Raw genomic sequence first — 24,938 nt, forward strand, 5'->3', positions numbered from 1 at the left:
GGGTTGGAAAGTAATAAAGGGAAATATATATTTTTTAAAGGATGTGTATGTATGTATGTATGTATGTATGTGTATGTATGTATGTATGTATGTATGTATGTGTATGTATATGTATGTGTGTGTGTATATATATATATATATACACACACATACACTGCTCAAAAAAATAAAGGGAACACTTAAACAACACATCCTAGATCTGAATGAATGAAATAATCTTATTCAATACTTTTTTCTTTACATAGTTGAATGTGCTGACAACAAAATCACACAAAAATTATCAATGGAAATCAAATGTATCAACCCATGGAGGTCTGGATTTGGAGTCACCCTCAAAATTAAAGTGGAAAACCACACTACAGGCTGATCCAACTTTGATGTAATGTCCTTAAAACAAGTCAAAATTAGGCTCAGTAGTGTGTGTGGCCTCCACGTGCCTGTATGACCTCCCTACAACGCCTGGGCATGCTCCTGATGAGGTGGCAGATGGTCTCCTGAGGGATCTCTTCCCAGACCTGGACTAAAGCATCCGCCAACTCCTGGACAGTCTGTGGTGCAACATGGCGTTGGTGGATGGAGCGAGACATGATGTCCCAGATGTGCTCAATTGGATTCAGGTCTGGGGAACGGGCGGGCCAGTCCATAGCATCAATGCCTTCCTCTTGCAGGAACTGCTGACACACTCCAACCACATGAGGTCTAGCATTGTCTTGCATTAGGAGGAACCCAGGGCCAACCGCACCAGCATATGGTCTCACAAGGGGTCTGAGGATCTCATCTCGGTACCTAATGGCAGTCAGGCTACCTCTGGCGAGCACATGGAGGACTGTGCGACCCCCAAAAGAAATGCCACCCCACACCATGACTGACCCACCGCCAAACCGGTCATGCTGGAGGATGTTGCAGGCAGCAGAACGTTCTCCACGGCGTCTCCAGACTCTGTCACGTCTGTCACATGTGCTCAGTGTGAACCTGCTTTCATCTGTGAAGAGCACAGGGCGCCAGTGGCGAATTTGCCAATCTTGGTGTTCTCTGGCAAATGCCAAACGTCCTGCACGGTGTTGGGCTGTAAGCACAATCCCCACCTGTGGACGTCGGGCCCTCATACCACCCTCATGGAGTCTGTTTCTGACCGTTTGAGCAGACACATGCACATTTGTGGCCTGCTGGAGGTCATTTTGCAGGGCTCTGGCAGTGCTCCTCCTGCTCCTCCTTGCACAAAGGCGGAGGTAGCGGTCCTGCTGCTGGGTTGTTGCCCTCCTACGGCCTCCTCCACGTCTCCTGATTATACTGGCCTGTCTCCTGGTAGCGCCTCCATGCTCTGGACACTACGCTGACAGACACAGCAAACCTTCTTGCCACAGTTCACATTGATGTGCCATCCTGGATGAGCTGCACTACCTGAGCCACTTGTGTGGGTTGTAGACTCCGTCTCATGCTACCACTAGAGTGAAAGCACCGCCAGCATTCAAAAGTGACCAAAACATCAGCCAGGAAGCATAGGAACTGAGAAGTGGTCTGTGGTCACCACCTGCAGAACCACTTCTTTATTGGGGTGTCTTGCTAATTGCCTATAATTTCCACCTGTTGTCTATTCCATTTGCACAACAGCATGTGACATTTATTGTCAATCAGTGTTGCTTCCTACGTGGACAGTTTGATTTCACAGAAATGTGATTGACTTGGAGTTACATTGTGTTGTTTAAGTGTTCCCTTTATTTTTTTGAGCAGTGTATATATATGCATATATATATTTGCGAGGAAAAAAAACAACATATGGGAGATTGGAAGTGATGCAGACAATTACATTGATGGACGTTACAATCTATCTGCAATATTAAAGCTGATCTACCCCCTAAAAAAAACAAAAAAACACTTGAAGTCCCTTGTGTCTCTACCAACCTAGGTAAATCAGCCTTTAGTTTTAACATCACCTATGTTTGTAATAATTTACAATCCTCATTACATCTTGAATCCCTGGTGACAATAGGGCAGTTTAGAACGCTGATGAGGAATGAATTCACTGAAGTTTGCGAGTTTTTTGGTTGATTGTAATATATTAATTTGTGTTGTTTAAATGTAGTGCATCTTCTGTATCTTGTGGTTATTTTTCTTTTGCGGTTTTATTGAATTATCATGTTGATTTGTTTGTTCTCAGGGCACCATTGAGAATGAGACCCTGGTCTCAATTGGGCTCCCTTGAATAAATACAAGTAAAATAAATATTAGTATATTATTATTATTACAGTGTCATGTAATAGCCTATGCAGTATTTATACATGGTTATATTGTATTTATTACATTATCTGTCTCCCTGTCTCTCCAATTCAACGGATCCCTCTCACGCTACCTCTCCTTTTCTACCCATTCTCTCTCTCCCCCCTTCCACTCTCTCCCCCTGTAGGGGTCTGACTCTAAGTGGGGAGGGGAGGGGGGTGGAGTTGGTGCACCAGATGACTCTTCTGACCTGGAGAAGAAGAGGAGAGAGGCTGAGGCTCTGCTGGAGAGCATGGGGATCACCTCTGATATACCCAACGGTAAGGACACACACGCACACACAGACACACACTCTTCTGTTTTTTAACAAGCCTTTTTGCATGAAGCCTCAGCATGCCACTTGTCCCTGTCACGCCCTGACGTATGGAACTCTTGTTTGTCGAGTCAGGGTGTGAAAATCTGTTGTATTTTCTATGTTTAAGTTCTAGTTGTTCTATTTCTATGTTTGGCCGGGTGTGATTCCCAATCAGAGGCAGCTGTTGCTCGTTGTCTCTGATTGGGGATCATACTGTATTGTGGGATCTTGTTCCTGTTAGGCTGGTATGTGTATAGCCCTTTGGACTTCACGTTACGTTGTTTTCTGGTTTTGTTGTGTTTATTTGAGTTAATAAACATGTACGCGTTTCACGCTGCAACTTGGTCCGACCCGTCTCTCAATGTTCGTGACAGAAGATCCCACCAAAAACGGACCAAGCAGCGTGCCCAGGAGCAGCAGACACACCGGACACAGGAGGGGAAGTCATTTTGGACTTGGGAGGAGATATTGGCAGGTAAAGGACCCTGGGCGAAGGAGGAAGCCCAGGCAGGAGAGGATCAACGGCGACATCAACGTTGCCGGCCGAAGAGGAAGCCCGAGTAGCAGCCCCAAAACATTTTTTTGGGGGGGCTCACGGGGTGGACGACGAGAGAGCAGGAGGCCGGGAAAGGGCTGACTAGAGAGGAGGAGGCCACTATTCTAGAGGTCCTCCAAGACCTGCGGATCGAGAGTCAGAGAGGAGGCCACCACGTTACGGGAGCTGTTAACTCAGAGGGAGCAAGAGTTATCCGTTCAGAGGGAGGCGCTACAGGATGCTCAAAGGGAGAAGGAAGTAGTGGAGGCAAGGAGAGAGGAGCTGGTCAGGCAACAGAAGGAGCGTGGGTTCATAGAGGAACCTAGGTATGCGGAGATACGCACTGTGTCGCCAGTGCGCGTTCACAGCCCAGTGCGTCCTGTGCCAGCGCCCCGCACGTGTCGTGCGAAAGTGGGCATCCAGCCAGGACGGGTTGTGCCAGCTGTACACTCCAGACCTCCAGTACGCCTCCACGGTCCAGTATATCCTGCTCCGGTTCTACGCACTGTATCATCAGTGCGCCTCACCAGCCCGGTAAGCCCTGTACCTGCTCCCCGCACCAAACCAGTGGTGCGTGTATCCAGTCCGGTACGGCCCGTGCCAGCTCCTCGCACCAAACCAGTGGTGCGTGTCGCCAGCCCGGTACGCCCCGTACCTGCTCCCCGCACCAAACCAGTGGTGTGTGTATCCAGTCCAGTACGGCCCGTCCCTGCTCCTCGCACCAAACCAGTGGTGCGTGTCCCCAGTCCGGCCCATTCCTGCTCCTCGCACCAGACAAGTGGTGCGTGTCCCCAGTCCGGCCCGGCCCGTGCCTGCTCCTCGCACCAGACCAATGGTGCGTGTCCCCAGTACGGCCCGGCCCGTTCCTGCTCCTCGCACCAGACCTGTGGTGCGTGTCTCCAGTCCGGCCCGGCCCGTTCCTGCTCCTCGCACCAGACCAGTGGTGCGTGTTCCCAGTCCGGCCCGGCCCGTTCCACCGGTGCCTGGTCCAGCACCGTTCAGCTGCTCCACTCCGGAGTCAGAGCAGTCTGCTCCACCGGTGTCCAGTCCAGCTCCAGTCAGTGGTTCCACTCCGGGGTCAGAGCAGTCCGCTCCACCGGTGCCAAGTCCAGCTCCGGTCAGCGGTTCCACTCCGGAGCCAGAGCAGTCCGCTCCACCGGGGTCCAGTTCAGCTCCGGTCAGCGGCTCCACTCCAGACCCGGAAGTCAGCCCCTCTCCAGGGTCGGGGCCTCCCACACCAGGGTCCAGACAGGGCTTGGTGCATCGGGGGAGGAAGGAGAGGGGAAGCATCACGCAGAGGTCTAGACTAGACCAGGGGCGCAACGGGGAGGCAGAGAGGGAGAGGTTGTCACGCCCGGAGCCGGATCCGGACCCTACCCTAATGAGTCAGGTTGGTGCGGCCAGAGTACGCACCTTTGGGGGGGGGGGGGTTTAGGTTCAGTTCCGTGTTTAGGCTTGTATGTGTATAGCCTGAGGACTTCACGTTACGTTGTTTCTTGTTTTTGTTTATTAAGTTAAATAAACATGTACGCTTTTCACGCTGCACCTTGGTCTGACCCGTCTCTCAACGTTCGTGACAGTCCCCTACTTTTTCTTCTCTCTTCTTCTCTCCCTTCATTTACTACCAACTGACTCACTCACTCATTCACTCCCTCATTCTTTGACTCCCCCCACACACACACCCTCACACAGCCCAGCCTCTGAGGATAATAACAGAGGATACGTGTCTGTTTCACTATCTAGTCCCTACCCCTATGTCTCCCTCAGCCAAGTCAGTGGGCAGCGAGTCTAGAAGCCAGGACTCCGGAGATGGAAACACCAGGTACGTGTGTGTGTTTGTGTATTTGTGAATAAGTACTTGCATGCCCAATTTACTTGTGTGTAAATTCTGACCTGCCTGCTTTCTCTCTTTCTCTGTGTTACTAACACTCGCTCTTCCCGCTCTCTCCTCTCTCACTCCCTGTTCTTTTCTCTTTTTGTTTCTCTCTCTCCATCTCTCTCGCTTCCTCTCTCCCCTCTCTCTCTCTGTGTGACTAACTGCTGCCCCCTGGTGGTGTGTTGTGGCTGAATCAGGACATTACACTGGGATCCTGACCCCTCTACTCTGCAGCTGCACTCTGACTTTGAACTACTGGGGTACTGTTCACCCCTTTCTTACTCTATAAGACACATTCCCCTACTTGGGCTGTGGTTTTGCTCCTCTCTTCTGTTCCTCTTGTTCATTTCTTTGTTGGGCCTGAATGGCCCCTGTTTGCATCATACACATTGCTGTCTGCTAGCACCGGTAGAGTGTTTGTCTTTGTAATGGTTTGTTTGGATGTGGAGTGAGAGAGAGTCTATAATGGTGTGGCTGTGTTTTTAAGTTGGTATGTGTCTCTCTGACTATGTGGGTGTCTCATGTCCAGGCGAGGTTTGAGGCTTGGCATGGCAAAGGTGACCCAGGTGGATTTCCCTCCAAAAGAGATGGTGTCCTACTCCAAGGAGACACAGACCCCCGCTGATACACCAACACACACCCAGGCTAAACCAGGTCAACGTTGTGTTTTATGGGTTATCGGCAATTCTACAGACTTTTAATGTTTTCATGTATGTTGTGTTGTTATGAGCATTATGTTGTACGTGTGTGCGTGTGTGTGTAGCAGAAGAGGAAGACGAGGAAGAGATGGTCGATCCCAAGCCAGCAGAGGACACCCAGGAGGAGGAAGCTGATCAGGAGGAGAAGCAGGAAGAAGGTGAGATTGACTTTACCCTTCTACCTCTGTAAGTTGACCAGCCCTGGCCTAAACCACATCTGATATCCATGTGTGTGCGTGTAGCCCCTCCCAAGGAGCTGACTGAAGAGGAGAAGATGCACCTGCTCCACTCTGAGGAGTTCATGACGTTCTTCGATCGAGGGAGCAGGATTGTAGAGCGGGCTCTCTCTGAACGAGTGGACGTCTGCTTCGACTACAGTGGCCGAGACCTGGAGGACAAGGAGCGGTGAGACACACACAAACCAGAACACACAACTATAGAGTGTACGTTCTTATTTCTCCGTGTCTTCTTTCTTTTTAGTGAGATGCAGGCGGGCGCTAAGATGTCTCTCAGTAGGGTGTTCTCTGACGAGCGCTGGTCCAAGAACAGAGTGGTCACCTGTCTGGACTGGTCTCCTCAGGTAGGAGAGTGTGTGTGATGATTTGGATTAAAGAGTTATATAATCTCTTGTGTTTCTCTGTTAGAGTCATGAAAATCTGTGTCTTTGACTCCTGATAAGCTTCTGTTTGACTGCTGTCTGACTGCTGTTTGATTCAGTACCCTGAGCTGCTGGTGGCCTCCTACAACAACAATGAAGATGCTCCTCATGAGCCGGACGGAGTGGCTCTGGTCTGGAATATGAAGTATAAGAATACCACACCCGAATACACCTTCCACTGCCAGGTACACACAAACACCTTCCACTGCCAGGTACACACAAACACCTTCCACTGCCAGGTACACACAAACACCTTCCACTGCCAGGTACACACAAACACCTTCCACTGCCAGGGACACACAAACACCTTCCACTGCCAGGTACACACAAACACCTTCCACTGCCAGGTATACACAAACACCTTCCACTGCCAGGTACACACAAACACCTTCCACTGCCAGGTACACACAAACACCTTCCACTGCCAGGTACACACAAACACCTTCCACTGCCAGGTACACACAAACACCTTCCACTGCCAGGTACACACACAAACACACACCACTCTGTGGATATAATTCCCTTCTCTGTGTCTCTTCCCCAGTCTGCGGTGATGTCAGCGGCGTTCGCCAGGTTCCATCCTAACCTGATTGTGGGTGGGACTTACTCAGGCCAGATCGTCCTATGGGACAACAGGAGCAACAAAAGAACATCTGTACAGAGAACTCCCCTGTCTGCATCCGCTCACACGGTAACTCATATACACTACAAAAGTATGTGGACACCCCTTCAAATTAGTGGATTCGGCTATTTCAGCCACACCCGTTGCTGACAAGTGTATAAAATGGAGCACACAGCCATGCAATCTCCATAGACACACCATAGGCAGTAGAATGGCCCGTACTGAAGAGCTCAGTGACTTTCAATGTGGCACCGTCATAGGATGCCACCTTTCCAACAAGTCAGTTCGTCAAATTTCTGCCCTGCTAGAGCTTCCCCGGTCAACTGTAAGTGCTGTTACTGTGAAGTGGAAACGTCTAGGAGCAACAACGGTTCAGCTGCGTAGTAGGCCACACAAGCTCACAGAACGGGACCGGCAAATTCTGAAGCACGTAAAAATCATCTGTCCTTGGTTGCAACACTCACTACCGAGTTCCAAACTACGCCTGGAAGCAACGTCAGCACAAGAACTGTTCGTCGGGAGCTTCATGAAATAGGTTTCCATGGCCAAGCAGCCGCACACAAGCCTAAGATCACCATGCGCAATGCCAAGTGTCGGCTGGAGTGGTGTAAAGCTCGCCGCAATTGGAAACTCGTTCTCTAGAGTGATGAATCACGCTTCACCATCTGGCAATCCGACGGACGAAACTGGGTGTGGCAGATGCCAGGAGAACGCTACCTGCCCCAATGCAAAGTGCCAACTGTAAAGTTTGATGGATGAGGAATAATGGTCTGGGGCTGTTTTTCATGATTTGGGCTAGGCACCTTAGTTCCAGTGAAGGTAAATCTTAACGCTACAGCATACAATAACATTCTAGATGATTCTGTGCTTCCAACTTTGTGGCAACAGTTTGGGGAAGGCCCTTTCCTGTTTCAGCATCACAATGCAGAAGTGGTTTGTCGAGATTGGTGTGGAAGAACTTGACTGGCCTGCACAGAGCCCTGACCTCAACCCCATCAAACACCTTTGGGATGAATTGGAATGCCGACTGCGAGCCTAATCGCCCAACATCAGTGCCCGACCTCACTATTGCTCGTGGCTGAATGGAAGCAAGTCCCCGCAGCAATGTTCCAACAACTAGTGGAAAGCCTTCCCAGAAGCATGGAGGCTGTTCTAGCAGCAAAGGGGGGACCAACTCCATATTAATGCCCATGATTTTGGAATGAGATGTTCGACAAGCAGGTGTCCACATACTTTTTCTACATTGAGTGCTCAATAGCTTTCAAAATGTGAAATTGTTTACATATTATCTTACAGGTGCAAGCTACTATTAGCTAAATATAGACTGAACTGTGTCATGTTAGCTAAATCGAAACATCACCCATTTCTAACGTGTCCTGTGATATTCAGCACCCGGTGAACTGTGTGAACATGGTCGGGACCCAAAACGCTCACAACCTCATCAGCATTTCTACTGACGGAAAGATGTGTTCTTGGAGCCTAGACATGCTGTCTCAACCACAGGTACTACTACTGCAGTGTGTGTGTGTGTGTTCTAGGACATTGCGAAGCTAGTGTTTTGGCAGTCTTAACGCTGTGTGTGTGTGTGTTCTAGGACATTGCGAAGCTAGTGTTTTGGCAGTCTTAACGCTGTGTGTGTGTGTGTTCTAGGACATTGCGAAGCTAGTGTTTTGGCAGTCTTAACGCTGTGTGTGTGTGTGTTCTAGGACATTGCGAAGCTAGTGTTTTGGCAGTCTTAACGCTGTGTGTGTGTGTGTTCTAGGACATTGCGAAGCTAGTGTTTTGGCAGTCTTAACGCTGTGTGTGTGTGTGTTCTAGGACATTGCGAAGCTAGTGTTTTGGCAGTCTTAACGCTGTGTGTGTGTGTGTTCTAGGACATTGCGAAGCTAGTGTTTTGGCAGTCTTAACGCTGTGTGTGTGTGTGTTCTAGGACATTGCGAAGCTAGTGTTTTGACAGTCTTAACGCTGTGTGTGTGTGTTCTAGGACATTGCGAAGCTAGTGTTTTGGCAGTCTTAACGCTGTGTGTGTGTGTGTTCTAGGACATTGCGAAGCTAGTGTTTTGGCAGTCTTAACGCTGTGTGTGTGTGTGTTCTAGGACATTGCGAAGCTAGTGTTTTGGCAGTCTTAACGCTGTGTGTGTGTGTGTGTTCTAGGACATTGCGAAGCTAGTGTTTTGACAGTCTTAACGCTGTGTGTGTGTGTGTGTGTGTGTGTGTGTGTGTGTGTGTGTGTTCTAGGACATTGCGAAGCTAGTGTTTTGGCAGTCTTAACGCTGTGTGTGTGTGTGTTCTAGGACATTGCGAAGCTAGTGTTTTGGCAGTCTTAACGCTGTGTGTGTGTGTGTGTGTGTGTGTGTGTGTTCTAGGACATTGCGAAGCTAGTGTTTTGGCAGTCTTAACGCTGTGTGTGTGTGTGTTACAGGACAGTCTGGAGCTGGTGTTTAAGCAGTCTAAGGCAGTAGCAGTGACCTCAATGGCGTTTCCTCTGGGTGACGTCAATAACTTCGTAGTCGGGAGTGAAGATGGATCAGTCTACACCGCCTGCCGCCACGGGAGGTATGTGTGTGTGTGTGTGTGTGTTAATAACTTTGCTTTGTGGCCAACACCAATGTGTGTGTGTTATAACATTGTGTATGTGTGTGTTACAGTAAGGCAGGCATCAGTGAGGTGTTTGAGGGGCACCATGGTCCAGTCACTGGGCTGAGCTGTCACAGTGCCGGGGGTCCTGTGGATTTCTCCCATCTCTTCATCTCTGCCTCCTTCGACTGGACCGTTAAGCTCTGGACCACCAAGGTAACACACACACTTCTCTTCTGGGATCTCCCTCCAGGTGTCACGAGTCCGGGTTGTTGTGTGGGTCTGGCTGGCCATGGGTCAGGAGGTGGCTAAACAGGTCGATCCATGACCTGCAGATCTTGTGGCAGTGGGGGCAGGAATGGTTCATCCTGTGGCCAGGGCTTGTTGTTACTGGCACCGGTTACTGTGCGTTGTGGCGACACACACTTACCCTTTCTCCCCGTCTCTCTGTAGAGTACCCGTCCTCTGTATTCGTTTGAGGACAGCTGTGACTATGTGTATGATGTCATGTGGTCTCCCACTCACCCTGCCCTCTTCGCCTGTGTGGACGGATCAGGACGGCTGGACCTGTGGAACCTCAACGACGACACAGAGGTACACACACATTTATACACACGTTATAAAACAACAGATATGCATATGAACAATGCAACAAACATTGTGTGTGTGTCTTAGGTGCCCAGTGCCAGTGTGGTTGTGGATGGGTGTCCTGCTCTGAACCGTGTGCGGTGGTCTCACTCAGGGAGAGAGATCGCTACAGGAGACTCAGACGGGCAGGTGCTGGTCTACGACGTAGGAGAGGTGAGAGATTCATCCCTTATATTGAAGCTCTTGATATACTGTACATGTCATACCTGTGTGTATATTCTCTCGTTTCCACAGCAGATCTTTGTGCCCAAGGCAGATGAGTGGACCCGTTTCATGCACACGCTCGTGGAGATCAACGAGAACCGAGACGAAGGAGATGAGCTCGCCGCGCAGCGCCTAGTCGCCTGATCACCATGGTAACAGGGTAACTTTGGGGACCACTCCTCTCTTGCTTCCAAATCGTCCCTCCCTTCAGTTGGAGCAGGTGTGATGTTTATCCCTCAGGGTTCTAGAACGTCGACAGTGTTCCGTCCACAGCTCTTCCAACTCAAGTCTTTTTCTAAATATGCAAAACGTTATACCGTTTTACTACTTTGTAGCTTGTATTTATTCATTTTCCAGATGTGTGTATATTGCCTATGGGCTGACTGTGTGTTAAACTGATGGTGAAGAACAGAAAAATATGACCCATGCTATGCCCATTCCAACCTTCATAGACAAGGACAGCCATGTCCTCAGATTTTAGCTAAAATTTTATTTATCTATGCTTTTATATCACATTCGGTTGCACATACAGTGCATTCCGAAAGTATTCAGACCCCCTAACCTGTTACGCTACAGCCTTTTTCTAAAATGGACTAAATTGTCCCCCCCCCTCCCTCAATCTACACACAATACCCAAAGCAAAAACAGGTTTTTAGATATTTGTGCAAAAAAATACAAAAAATACATTAACATAAGTATTCAGACCCTTAACTCAGTACTTTGTTGGAAGCACCTTTGGCAGCGATTACAGCCTTGAGTCTTCTTGGGTATGACGCTACAAGCTTGGCACACCTGTATTTGGGGAGTTTCTCCCATTCTTTACATTTTTACATTGTAGTCATTTAGCAGACGCTCTTATCCAGAGCGACTTACAGTTAGTGAGTGCATACATTTTCATACTGGCCCCCCTGTGGGAAACGAACCCACAACCCTGGCGTTGCAAGCGCCATGCTCTACCAACTGAGCTCAGGTTGGATGGGGAGCGTCGCTGCACAGCTTTTCTCAGGTCTCTCCAGTGATGTTCGATCGGGTTCAAGTCCGGGCTCTGGCTGGGCCAGGACATTCAGAGACTTGTCCCGAAGCCACTCCTGCGTTGTCTTGGCTGTGTGCTTAGGGTCGTTGTCCTGTTGGAAGGTGAACCTTTGCCCCAGTCTGAGGTCCTGAGCAGGTTTTCATCAAGGATCTCACTGTACTTTGCGCTGTTCATCTTTCCCTCGACCCTGACTAGTCTCCCAGTCCCTGCTGCTGAAAAACATCCCCACAGCATGATGCTGCCACCACCATGCTTCACCGTAGGGATGGTGCCAGGTTTCCTCCAAACGTGACACTTGGCATTCAGGCTAAAGAGTTCAATCTTGGTTTCATCAGACCAGAGAATTTTGGCTAACACCAAGCGGGCTGTCATGTGCCTTTTACTGAGGACTGGCTTCCATCTGGCCACTACCATAAAGGCCTGATTGGTGGAGTGCTGCAGAGATGGTTGTCCTTCTGAAAGGTTCTCCCATCTCCACAAAGGAATTGTAGAGCTCCGTCAAAGTGACCATCGGGTTCCTTGTCACCTCCCCGACCAAGGCCCTTCTCCCCCGATAGCTCAGTTGGGCCGGGCAGCCAGCTCTAGGAAGAGTCTTGGTGGTTCCAAACTTCTACCATTTAAGAATGATGGAGGTCACTGTGTTCTTGGGGACCTTCAATGCTGCAGACATGTTTTGCTAAACTTCCCCAGATCTGTGCCTCGACACAATCCTGTCTCGGAGCTCTACGGACAATTCCTTTGACCTCATGGCTTGGTTTTTGCTCTGACATGCACTGTCAACTGTGGGACCTTATATAGACAGGTGTGTTTCTTTCCAAATCATGTCCAATAAATTGAATTTACCACAGGTGGACTCCGATCAAGTTGTAGAAACATCAAGGATGATCAATGGAAACAGGATGCACCTGAGCTCAATTTCGAGTCTCATAGCAAAGGGTCTGAATACTTATGTAAATAAATAAAGTATACATTTGCAAACATTTATAAAAACTTGTTTTCCCTTTGTCATTATGGGGTTTTGTGTGTAGATTGATAATTATTTTATTTAACCTATTTAAAAATAAGGCTAATGTAACAAAATGTGGAAAAAGGGAAGGGGTCTGGATTCTTTCCAAATGCACTGTATTTTAAACATTACATTTTTCTGCAGCTAGCGTTACTAATATATCCCTTAACATTAACACTACACAACAAAAAAGGTGCTTTTTAAATGAACTTTACTTGAAGTTATGACGCTGACTGAATATTTTAGTTATCATGAACCAAAGTTATAGATTTTTCTTTTAAAATGTACTGTACCAGTAGGTCTCAATAGAAAAACAGTTAATTTCTCCTTCCTGAAAGGATGAGTAAAGAAGTCTTTCCTCATATGAAGATGTGGACCTAAGCAGAGCCATAGATACATGCAGAATTTGGCAAACTATCCTCCATGTTGGCACCACATTCTAATTAGCATTCCAACTAGACTTTTGTCAGAACATTGTCCATTACAAATTCTCTGTTGGAGTTTGCCAAACTCTGTATTGATATGGTCTGTATCCAATTTACTTTGTTCGAAATATTGATAACATTTTATCTGTATGACATGAAGTGACCATGTCTAGTTTTCCACAAAACTATTGGTTAGGTTTTGGTTGGCCATTTTTGCTGTTCATTCTCCTTGAAATAAAATACTGTCAGGTGTGTAAAATTAAACCATATGATTGATTTATTTCAATAAAATACACTAAATGCATTTAAGTTATCTAATCCTTTGCCCATGATTCTCCTCAGTAAACACTGTTGAAAAGGTCTGTACATCAGTAAGTGATTCTCAAGAGACGAAGGCCCAACGTCATTCTAACGTAACATTAACTCCAACATTACTGTCACGTTGCTTAACATTACATTAAAAAACGTATCTATCATTGTCATGGTGTTGCTCTAACATTACCATAACATTGTTCTCCAATGTTACATTAATATTGCTCTCTAACATCACAGTAATAATGTTCCTTTCCAGCTGTGTCGCGTCTCTGTACAGCAGATCTACAGTAACTTCCTGTGCAATGCCCACTCAGAGTAAAGCCTTACAGATGCTGTCCAATCAAATATCCCCTACACACTGTCCAATCCTAGTAGCCCCAAAAAATGATAATCAGTTATTCATGAGAAGAGAGGAGCCACCAGAGAGATGGAGAGGAATGGGAGCGAGAAAGCAAAGGAATAGAGGGAGAAAGAGAGAGATAAGACTCCCTTCAAACCACTGTTTTCATGTGAAAAGTGGAATGGAAAAGGAGAGGAGCATGTAGCCACTGGAGATACAACAGTACAGTGTTCAGGTTTACTGACTGCTTTGACAATGGACCTACAGTCAGCTCTCCAGGACCAGGGTTAGACCACTAGAGTAGACCCTGGGGTGTTTGGGTGTACGTCTGTGTACATGGCCCCTAGGAGTGTGCGTGTATTTCGGTGTACATGGCCCCTCAAAATGAGTGTGTTTATCAGTATGTATTTCTGTTGCGTGTGTCTAAGTGCATAGCCCTTAGTCGTAGTTAGAGGGCCAGTCTTCAGGGGGCGGCAGCCTCCTCTTGAGGGGGGGCAGAAGAGGGGTCAGGATGTATGGAGACCACTCCAGAGGACTTGAACTTGGGCAGGTGGAGGCCAAACTTGTTCTCCACGCCAGCGAAGGTGGCTGCGGCCAGACGGTAGCCTCCCACGTGGTCAGCACTGACCGGAGGAAGCTCAGAGATACGAGATTTAGGAGTGGGCTCAGACCCTGCCGGACGACTGGAGAAAGATGCAGGGAAATATGAGACATTGCAGCTTAACTAACAATGGTAACTTGAGTTATAACAGTGGGGAGTGTGTGTGTGTACTCACTGTCCTCCGAAGTCCACATATAACCACCTCTGTAGAAGCTCGTAGGTCACCAGAGTCACCCCAAACTGAGGAGAGGATCGACACATACGAGCTGGGGAGAGAGAGAGAGCGTAAGTGAATTCCCACTTGTGTAGTCACTTTGACACACACACACACACACCTCCAGCTCCCTTCCACAGTGCTCTGAATCCCTCCTCCTGCATGATTTTCCTGAAACAGTCCATGACTCCAGTGTAGGTGGTATGTCCCGCCCTCGCTGCTACCTGCAGGCGCGTCTTGATGACATCAGCAGGTGTCACCAGGGAGGCAGCAGGGATACCTGGGAAATGGAGTCAGAAAGGGTGTGACCTGAGTGACTGTTTTTGACAATCAAATCAAATGAAATGGAATTTAATAGAAACTCTGAGTAGGTCTGTGAAGTGTGTGTACCTCCGATGGCTCCAGAAGCTAGCAGCTGTAACGGGCCTAGTCTACCCTGCTCGTCAGCAAACTGAGCCTTGGTGTGGGCGTACACTGGGAAGAAGATGGCTGAGAACGGGATGTCTCTCAATAAACATGCTTTAGCACCCTACACACACGAGGAGTAAATGAAAGACATTACTTTCAATCAAAAGGCCTTTGTTTACCAAAATACAAGAACAACGCCACCAGACGTAATGGCCACACACACACCTACCTTGTAGAGGCCGAACAAGCCAAGGTCTCGGATGACACCGAGGGCGCTAATTCTGGGTCCTGTTATGATCTCTCCTGCCACCTGCAGTCTGATCTTGACTATCTCCAGTGGGTTAGTAAAGATCACCTGGGAACCCCCTGCCTGCAGAGAGGGAGACATAAGGTGAAATGAGTGAGAAAGAGATGGAATGAGGGAGGGAGGCTACCCCAGCCTCCTATTTAGGTAGGACTGGGTGGAATAGAATGGGATGCGTTTAGAGTTGGGAAGTTTGACAGGAACAGGTTTGGTCATCTGTCATACTCACACAGGCTCCGGCCAACACCTCAGCAGCGAAGGGAATGGTGTCGTCTTTACCAGTGAACTTATCTCTCACAAAGTCATTAATCTACAGGGAGAGAGGGGGAACAGAGAGAGAGGGAGAGAGAGAAAAATCAGCAAATAAATACTACAGAGAGAATAGTCAGGAATGTTTTGACAGAATAAGTGTTATCTTAAGGTGCATGTCCATAGTGATTGGCTGAGTGGAGGGGGAGGAGTTTGACTCACCGTAAGTTTGATTGCCTTCTCTGGAGCCACGCCTATGAGCTGGGGAAGAAGACCTGCAGGGCAGCATGGGAGATTGAGTCCACATATGACATGAACCACGTCTCATTATGACAACAGTTTCTTAGGGCAGAAGGGAGGAGAAAAGAGTGTGAGGATGAGGATGAAGGAAAGGTGAGAATGAAAGAACAAAGGAAGAACTGAATGGCCGGAGGCAGGTTTAGTGATGCAGTGTGGGTGAGCCAACAATGATGCAGTCCTTTTTCCATCAACAGAAGAGACAGCAGAGAAGGAGAGAGAAGTGCAGTGCAGAAAGGGAAGTGCAGTGCAGAAAGGGAAGTGCAGTGCAGAAAGGGAAAAGAGAGCAGGCAATAAAAAAAAAGACGAGGACCAGGAGAAAAGAGGGAAGGAAAGAGAGAAAGAGCAGAAGAGAAGGATGGGGAGGAAAACAGCAGCCAAGAGGGGAAGAAAGGAGAGCAGCCAAGAACACACACACACACAGTGTCCGTCCGTACCTCTATAGAAGCCGAAGAAGCCTTCGTAGCGCAGCACCTTCTTGGCACAGTCAAAGCTGTTCTTGTACATAAGCTCTCCTACGAACGAGCCTGTACTCCTCTGGTTCTGCATCCTGGTCTTCACCAGGTCTATAGGATACACCGCCGTGGCTCCCGTAGCTACACACACACACACCTAACTGTACTATTGAAACTAGGCAAAACCTTTTTTAACCAAGTAACTTTTTTTGGGAGGGGGGGGTGGATATATTCCATGAAAGTATTCAAAAGTACTAGCAATAACCGCCATACCTTACCACACACCACCCAGTCCCTTACCTCACAGCCCCAGTCCCTTACCTCCAGCGATGGAGCCCAAGCTGAACCGGTAGGCCGACTCTGCAGCCTGCAGCAGCACGGACCTGGAACCATCACCATGGCTCTGCTACAGAGGGACAGGGAGGGAGAGAGAAAGTGTTTGACATGCACGCTCGCTCACTCACTCACTCACTCACTCACTCACTCACTCACTCACTCACTCACTCACTCACTCACGCGCAGTCACACACAAATGCACGTCTCTTACCTGTTTCTGTATCTCAGCCAGGTGGTAGGGTAGCGCTCCCTCCTCCAGTGGGGCTATCCTCTCAATGTCAGCAAAGTTCAGACGCCTGAGACACAACACCGCATCATTACCACAACATTCTGGTTTGCCACAACACTCTGAACAGGTATGCATGCATACAGTACAAGGCTTAAGCGGTTTGTGTGTGTTTTTACCCAGAGTGGGAGTGTAGGCCTGATAGCTGGTACAGGATGTCGATCTCCATGGGAGAGATCTGGCCAAACTTGTTAGCAGCATGGACAAACTCCTCTAGAGAGATGGCGATAGAGGCAGAGTGAGGGTGCGAGAGTGAGAGAAAGATGGGTTAATAGTCTGCATAACACACATGCTGTGCATCCACACATCCTACAGAGAGATTGCGAGATCTTGTCAATTCTCTCTTCAACATGACAGTTCTCCTGCTGGCAGCTAATAGACGACTGGCAAGTGTGATCACACTACTCCTCTCACATGTCTGGAGCACTTCTGACCAGTGTGCGTGTGTCAGTACAGTGAATGTGTGTGTGGAAGGGTATACGATGGGAATTTGTGCGTGGGTATACATTAGTGCCTGTATCGGCAAGGTGCGCATGTGTGTTACCTTTAGTGACCTGTGTGTCCTTGCGAGTCCCGGCCAGTGTGCTGTAGATCTTGCGGATCAGCTCCATGTTGTTGAGCAGACAGTTGAAGGCGTTGAAGTAGGAGAAGCTGACCATGTGAGAGGTGCTGCCCCCCGCAGCCTGGGAGGACAATCACACAGAGGAAGGGGTTACACACTGACTCACTCTTATCCCACACACGATCATATACGCAGTACACACTTCCTCTCTCTTACCGAAACCAGGTTTTCCTCCACAAACGTTGTAAGCATGTGGTGTCGGATTGTGGCCATGATGTCACTGAAGTCCATGGCAGAGATGGTGCCGCTCCTGTTCTTGTCCTTCTGGGCAAAGGCCTGGCGTGCATGCTCCAACTGCAACTCCTGTAGGTAGAGAAGAGTGTGTGCAGTGCTTCCCCCTAGGATATTTTTCAACAGTGCTGGCAAAGTTAGCATGGGGTGCGTGGTAGTGGGCGAAGCCAATGGCATTCTTTAGATGCCTGCCTCTTGGCCAGAGAGATTGTTTTTGGCTGTTTTAAAGCTACATTTCCTACACATTTGTCATGGGGCGCAGAGAACAACATTTATACCGTGTTATGCTATCTGAGTGACAAACTCGAATGTCGCCGAGCGCATATAATAATATTCCATTTAGCAGACGCTTTTATCCAAAGCGACTTACAGTCATGTGCGCATACATTTTTACGTATGGGTGGTCCCGGGGATCGAACCCACTACCCTGGCGTTACAAGCGCCATGCTCTACCAATTGAGCTACAGAGGACCATGCACGCTCACACCACCCAGTCCCTTACCTCACAACCCCAGTCCCTTACCTCTGTCGTAGCCGACCGCGACCGGGAGACCCATGGGGCGGCGCACAATTGGCCCAGCGTCGTCCAGGGTAGGGGAGGGAATGGCCAGCAGGGGATGTAGCTCAGTTGGTAGAGCATGGTGTTTGCAACGCCAGGGTTGTGGGTTCGATAAAATAATGTATGCGCTAACTGTAAGTCGCTCTGGATAAGAGCGTCTGCTAAATGACAAAAATGTAAATGTAAAAATGTACCTCCAGCGCACACACACGCATGCATATACACTACCGGTCAAAAGTTTTAGAACACGTACTCATTCAAAAGGTTTTTCTTTATTTTTACATTGTAGAATAATAGTGAAGACATCAAAACTATGAAATAACACATATGGAATCATGCAAAAAAAGTGTTAAACAAATTAAAATATATTTTATATTTGAGATTCTTCAAATAGCCACCCTTTGCCTTGACAGCTTTGCACACTCTTGGCATTCTCTCAACCAGCTTCACGATGTAGCCACCTGGAATGCATTTCAATTAACAGGTGTGCCATCTTAAAAGTTAATTTGTGGAATTTCTTTCCTTCTTAATGCGTTTGAACCAATCAGTTGTGTTGTGACAAAGTAGGGGGGGTATACAGAAGATAGCCCTATTTGGTAAAATACCAAGTCCATATTATGGCAAGAACAGCTCAAATAAGCAAAGCGAAACGACAGCCTTCATTACTTAAAGACATGAAGGTCATTCAATATTTCAAGAACTTTGAAAGTTTCTTCAAGTGCAGTCGCAAAAACCATCAAGCGCAATGATGAAACTGGCTCTCATGAGGACCGCCACAGGAAAGGAAGACCCAGAGTTACCTTTCCTGCAGAGGATAAATTCATTAGAGTTACCAGCCTCAGAAATTGCAGCCCAAATAAATGCTTCACAGAGTTCAAGTCACAGACATCTCAACATCAACTGTTCAGAGGGGACTGTGTGAATCAGGCCTTCATGGTCGAATTGTTGTAAAGAAACCACTACTAAAGGACACCAACAAGAAGAAGAGACCTGCTTGGGCCAAGAAACACGAGCAATGGACATTAGACCAGTGGAAATGTGTCCTTTGGTCTGGAGTTTTTTTGATTCCAACCGCCCTGTCTTTGTGAGACGCGGTGTTGGTGAACGGATGATCTCCGCATGTGTATTTTCCACCGTAAAGCATGGAGGAGGAGGTGTTATGGTCTGGGTGTGCTTTGCTGGTGACACGGTCTGTGATTTATTTAGAATTCAAGGCACACTTAACCAGCATGGCTACCAAAGCATTCTGCAGCAATACGCCATCCCATCTGGTTTGGACTTAGTGGGATTTGTTTTTCAACAGGACAATGACCCAACACACCTCCAGGCTGTGTAAGTGCTATTTTACCAAGAAGGAGAGTGATGGAGTGCTGCATCAGATGACCTGGCCTCCACAATCCCCCGACCTCAACCAAATTGAGATGTTTGGGATGAGTCGGACCGCAGAGTGAAGGAAAAGCAGCCAACAAGTGCTCAGCATATTTGGGAACTCCTTCAAGACTGTTGGAAAAGCATTCCAGGTGAAGCTGGTTGAGAGAATGCCAAGAGTGTGCAAAGCTGTCAACAAGGCAACGGGTTGCTACATTGAAGAAACTCAAATAGAAAATATATTTAGATTTGTTTAACACTTTTTTGGTTACTACATGATTACATATGTGTTATTTCATAGTTTTGATGTCTTCACTATTATTCTACAATGTACAAAATAGTAAAAATAAAGAAAAAACCCTGAATCAGTAGGTGTTCTAAAACTTTTGACCGGTAGTGTATGTCAATGAGCGCGCTCACACGTCACCGAGCGTGCGCATATGTCACCGAGCGTGCGCACGCATATATACGTCACCGAGCGCACTAATATATGTCAACGAGCGCGCGCACGCATATATATCTCACCGAGCGCGCACGCATATGTCAACGAGCGCATATGTCACCGAGCGTGACTGAGTGTGTGAGTATATACCTGTAAGAACTGGGTAAACTCAAGGTAGCTGAGGAGTTTTTTGCGGTCGTGTCCAAAGTGCAGGTGGATGAAATCACAGTCCCAGTTAAAGGGGATGTGGTGGTGCACAGTCGTCTGGCTGAAGATGTCCCGCACATTCTCTGTTCAAGGGATGGACAGATCGAGAGAACCATTGAATTAGAATGAGCAGAATGGACATTCCCATTCAATGCAATGTTTTGTGATGGGAGGAACGGCGGCCATATTGGGTGTACCATTTTAAATGTCTTCACATCGTCGCTCAGAATTACATTTCTTTCTGTGCATCTGTGAACACAGGGACAATATCGGTTCTACTCATTCTAATTCTATGACAGACCAGCATTAACCTATATTCATATTCAGATTAAACAGTGTCCTTTAAGCGGAGTGACTGTACTAATGAACCATAATTGGTTCCCTTTAATTAGCCATGCCATGCGCGCACACACACACACACACACACACACACCCACCCACCCTCTCAAGCACTAACACACACACACTCATGTACGTACCAAAGGAGATGTCTCCAGTGCCGGTCTTGTCAAACAGCTGGAAGGCTACGATAAAGAGAGCGTCCAGAACACACAGCACCGACTCAAAAGCCAAGAACTCCTGGAATGAGATCAGCCTGTGTGTGTTTTTTTGAGAGAGCGCGAGAGAGAGAGCGAGACAACATTAAAACAATACACACGATGCCATGAAGGACAAAGCTTCAGATACACAAGATCCAATCAGAGGGAGAAAGGATCAGCTTTCACTGAAACATCATAAAAATGTCAGCAATGATGTAGGGAGAGATTAGGCCATGCACTATTTCTTAAAATTACCCCATGCATTTCAAATACTGTAAACCAATTGTAATGGATTTTCAGGTAATTTCTCTAGACTGAGTGAAAAGTAAAAGGCTCATTGGGGATTCGCTGCTTGTAGGTCATTACTTTTAAACAGCTCTGAATGACAGACATGTGCTTCATCCCCCTGCAAGGCAACCACACACACACACCTTTAATGATTCTTTAATCCATTACATGACTGACTGACGTTACAACTAGTTGACCATTGTAGCTAAACAATTAGTGAAACTTCACTAATTGGATTAAGGGCATTGAAATGGCTTGTGCAGTGTGTGTTTGTATAATTATTTATGAGCACCCATTAAGTCAACTTCTGTTCTTAGACCAAATAACATCCTAATTAACTGATCTAAGCATCACCATTATCTATGTGTGTCTGAGATCTCTCTTTATCATTCTCTGCTGCAGGAGCCTTCTGCTCAATGAAAACAATCTCCCATGGTTGATGTGGTGAGGGTGCAAGACAGGAGACAGAACTAGAATGGGAGGGAGACAGAAGGCTAAGCATGTTCAACTGTTAACCATGTACTTGGTGGAGTCAGGATAAGGGAGAGAGAAAGATAGAGAAACAAGAGGGATGACAGAGAGAGGGTGAAGGTAGGCAGCTCTTCACCCGTCCTTGGTTGTATCGGCTACACCAGCGATGAGCTGGACAGTTTTGGGGTTGTGGTGGATCTGTGTGTGCAGGCCCAGGTACTTCTGCACAAAGTCCCCCGGGGTCATCAACTTCTCGCCATCTGCATCCACCACACTGGCATGCTTGGGGGGGGGGGTTATGACAAAAACAGACACATCGTCACTTTGGGTTCCCTCCCTTCCCTGTATTAGAAACATAACCCTGACCATTATCAACTACACTGGCCTGCTGAGAGGGGTTACAACAAACAGACACAGCGTCACTTTGGGTTTCCTGCTAAAACACTGACATACTGAGGTGGATTAAGACAAAGTATCCCGGGTGACTTTGGGTTCTTGACCTTACCCATCGCAGTGAGTGTGATGAGGTAATGTGGCTCTTAATACTTCTTCCAGAGTAGACACACAATAAGGGCATTGATTTTGTTATGGCAGTATACACTTTACATAGCATACAACGTATGTGAATAACTGAAATGTCTATGAACAATCAATAAAATAGGCGATCACTCTAAATATAACTAAAAGGGTTATTATGAATGACTTGTCCTGCTGCCAGCTCATGGTGGACTGTTATTTACAAGGATTCAGTGTCCAATTCCTTAGACAAGGAATTTTGCAGAGTATTTTTATCTCTTTATGTAACCTCTCCAATGCTTTGTGAGCCATCTTATACAGGTGGCCTTTACACTGTTTTTTTCACCAGCTTTGTTAACCCACACGAGGCACTGACTGCTTTCAAAAGAGCGAGGGCATGTCATTCAAGCACAACATCATGAAACCACAGTAATCAGTGTACAACTGAGAATACACGGTAGAAGAGCCTTCATTTATGTTCCGCTCAGGACCTTCAACATGGACCTCAAAGCTTCAGCTGGTTCTTAGAAATGCTGCACAATCTTTTCAACAATAATTTAACTAATATGACATCTTACCTTACATACACATTGTACATATGACCCCCCTCCCTTTATATAGCCTAATGTACAGTCTGCTGCCCTGCATGCATCCATAGGTTCTCATATATATATATATATTTTAGAACCAGTCAAAAGTTTGGACACACCTACTCATTCAAGGTTTTTCTTTATTTTTACTATTTTCTACATCTACCTGGAATGCTTTTCCAACAGTCTAGAAGGAGTTCCCACATATGCTGAGCACTTGTTGGCTGCTTTTCCTTCACTCTGCGGTCCGACTCATCCCAAACCATATCAATTGGTTGGAGGTCGGGGGATTGTGGAGGCCAGGTCATCTGATGCAGCACTCCATCACTCTCCTTCTTGGTAAAATAGCCCTTACACAGCCTGGAGGTGTGTTGGGTCATTGTCCGGTTGAAAAACAAATGATAGTCCCACTAAACCCAAACCAGATGGGATGGTGTATCGCTGCAGAATGCTGTGGTAGACATGCTGGTTAAGTGTGCCTTGAATTCTAAATAAATCACAGACAGTGTCACCAGCAAAGCACCCCCACACCATAACACCTCCTTCTCCATGCTTTAAGGTGGGAAATACACATTTACATTTTAGTCATTTAGCAGATGCTCTTATCCAGAGCGACTTACAGTTAGTGAGTGCATACATTTTCATACTGATCATCCGTTCACCCACACCGCGTCTCACAAAGACAGGGCGGTTGGAACCAAAAATCTCCAATTTGGACTCCAGACCAAAGGACAAATTTCCACTGGTCTAATGTCCATTACTCATGTTTCTTGGCCAAGCAGGTCTCTTCTTCTTATTGGTGTCCTTTAGTAGTGGTTTCTTTGCAGCAATTCGACCATGAAGGCCTGATTCACACAGTCCCCTCTGAACAGTTGATGTTGAGATGTGTCTGTGACTTGAACTCTGTGAAGCATTTATTTGGGCTGCAATTTCTGAGGCTGGTAACTCGAATGAACTTATCCTCTGCAGCAAAGGTAACTCTGGGTCTTCCATTCCTGTGGCAGTCCTCATGAGACCCAGTTTCATCCTAGCGCTTGATGGTTTTTGCGATTGCACTTGAAGAAACGTTGAAAGTTCTTGACATTTTCCAGATTGACTGACCTTCATGTCTTAACGTAATGATGGACTGTTGTTTCTCTTTGCTTATTTGAGCTGTTCTTGCCATACTATGGACTTGGTCTTTTACCAAATATGGCTATCTTCTGTATACCACCCCTACCTTGTCACAACACAACTGATTGGCTAAAACGCATTAAATTCCACAAATTAACTTTTAACCAGGCACACCTGTTAATTGAAATGCATTCCAGGTGACTACCTCATTAAGCTGGTTGAGAGAATGCCAAGAGTGTGCAAAGCTGTCATCAAGGCAAAGGGTGGCTAATTGAAGAATCTCAAATATATTTTGATTTGTTTAACACTTTTTTGGTTACTACATGATTCCATGTGTTATTTCATAGTTTTAATGTCTTCACTATTATTCTACAATGTAGAAAATAGTACAAATAAAGAAAAACCCTGGAATGACTAGGCGTCCAAACTTTTGACTAGTACGTGGCTATATACAAATACACACACACACACACACACACACAGAACTAAAATATACATGTAACATGCAACAATTAATTTCAAAGATTTTGCTGAGTTACAGTTCATATAAAGGAAATCAGTCAATTGAAATAAATTCATTAGGCCCCAAACTATGGATTTCACATGACTGGGCAGGGGTGCAGTCATGGGTGGGCATAGGCACACCCACTTGGCAGCCTGGCCCACTCACTGGGTAGCGAGGCCCAGCCAATAAGAATGAGTTTTATTACATTCCCCCCAGACGATCCCGCAGGTGAGGAAGCCGGATGTGGAGGTCCTGGGCTGGCGTGGTTACATGTGGTCTGCAGTTGTGAGGCCGGTTGGACATACAGTTGAAGTCAGAAGTTTACATACACTTAGGTTGGAGTCATTAAAACTTGTTTTTCAACCACTCCACACATTTCTTGTTAACAAACTATATTTTTGGCAAGTCGGTTAGGACATCTACTTTGTGCATGACACAAGTAATTTTTCCAACAATTGTTTACAGACAGATTATTTCACTTATAATTCACTGTATCACAATTCCAGTGGGTCAGAAGTTTACAAACACTAAGTTGATTGTGCCTTTAAACAGCTTGGAAAATACCAGAAAATTATGTCATGGCTTTAGAAGCCATGATAGGCTAATTGACCTCATTTGAGTCAATTGGAGGTGTACCTGTGGATGCATTTCAAGGCCTACCTTCAAACTCAATGCCTCTTTGCTTGACATCATGGGAAAATCAAAAGAAATCAGCCAAGACCTCAGAAAATAAATTGCAGACCTCCACAAGTCTGGTTCATCCTTGGGAGCAATTTCCAAACGCCTGAAGGTACCATGTTCATCTGTACAAACAATAGTACGCAAGTA

The 24,938-nt window shown here is 46.9% G+C and overlaps 2 protein-coding genes across 2 annotated transcripts; one reads left to right on the forward strand and one right to left on the reverse strand.

Annotated features, from left to right (window-relative positions):
* Nucleotides 1-2,483: 2,483 nt before the first annotated feature.
* LOC311146380 (dynein, cytoplasmic 1, intermediate chain 2a-like) lies at nucleotides 2,484-11,010 on the forward strand. Its single transcript, XM_084182875.1, has 14 exons — nucleotides 2,484-2,537; nucleotides 4,875-4,929; nucleotides 5,513-5,637; nucleotides 5,750-5,839; nucleotides 5,924-6,086; nucleotides 6,162-6,261; nucleotides 6,399-6,524; nucleotides 6,884-7,030; nucleotides 8,351-8,464; nucleotides 9,384-9,517; nucleotides 9,610-9,754; nucleotides 9,992-10,132; nucleotides 10,214-10,339; nucleotides 10,421-11,010. Exons 1-14 carry the CDS (start codon nucleotides 2,510-2,512, stop codon nucleotides 10,532-10,534), a joined length of 1,608 nt encoding a protein of 535 aa, XP_084039001.1. The 5' UTR covers nucleotides 2,484-2,509; the 3' UTR covers nucleotides 10,535-11,010.
* A 2,140-nt stretch (nucleotides 11,011-13,150) lies between these two features.
* On the reverse strand, nucleotides 13,151-21,659 carry LOC311146381 (electrogenic aspartate/glutamate antiporter SLC25A12, mitochondrial-like). The gene is made up of 16 exons (XM_084182876.1): nucleotides 21,523-21,659; nucleotides 20,568-20,683; nucleotides 20,032-20,171; nucleotides 17,438-17,584; nucleotides 17,204-17,342; nucleotides 16,779-16,872; nucleotides 16,585-16,669; nucleotides 16,359-16,443; nucleotides 16,020-16,178; nucleotides 15,508-15,560; nucleotides 15,266-15,346; nucleotides 14,962-15,102; nucleotides 14,715-14,853; nucleotides 14,446-14,604; nucleotides 14,286-14,376; nucleotides 13,151-14,192 (listed from the first exon to the last, which is right to left on the reverse strand). Exons 1-16 carry the CDS (start codon nucleotides 21,630-21,632, stop codon nucleotides 13,973-13,975), a joined length of 1,959 nt encoding a protein of 652 aa, XP_084039002.1. The 5' UTR covers nucleotides 21,633-21,659; the 3' UTR covers nucleotides 13,151-13,972.
* Between the last annotated feature and the right edge of the window lie 3,279 nt (nucleotides 21,660-24,938).

Source organism: Coregonus lavaretus, assembly GCF_964263955.1.
Source record: "Coregonus lavaretus genome assembly, chromosome: 19".
Lineage (NCBI taxonomy): Eukaryota > Metazoa > Chordata > Actinopteri > Salmoniformes > Salmonidae > Coregonus > Coregonus lavaretus.

Excerpts from the sequence above, each read along its gene's own strand:
- LOC311146380 (XM_084182875.1), top strand. The coding sequence starts at position 2,510 with ATGGGGATCACCTCTGATATACCCAACG. Across the intron at positions 6,525-6,883 it reads AATACACCTTCCACTGCCAG|TCTGCGGTGATGTCAGCGGC; the intron begins GTACACACAAAC and ends TCTCTTCCCCAG. Across the intron at positions 7,031-8,350 it reads TGTCTGCATCCGCTCACACG|CACCCGGTGAACTGTGTGAA; the intron begins GTAACTCATATA and ends TGTGATATTCAG.
- LOC311146381 (XM_084182876.1), bottom strand. The coding sequence starts at position 21,632 with ATGACCCCGGGGGACTTTGTGCAGAAGTACCTGGGCCTGCACACACAG. Across the intron at positions 16,444-16,584 it reads TGGCTGAGATACAGAAACAG|CAGAGCCATGGTGATGGTTC; the intron begins GTAAGAGACGTG and ends GTCCCTCTGTAG. Across the intron at positions 15,561-16,019 it reads CTTCTTCGGCTTCTATAGAG|GTCTTCTTCCCCAGCTCATA; the intron begins GTACGGACGGAC and ends GCTGCCCTGCAG.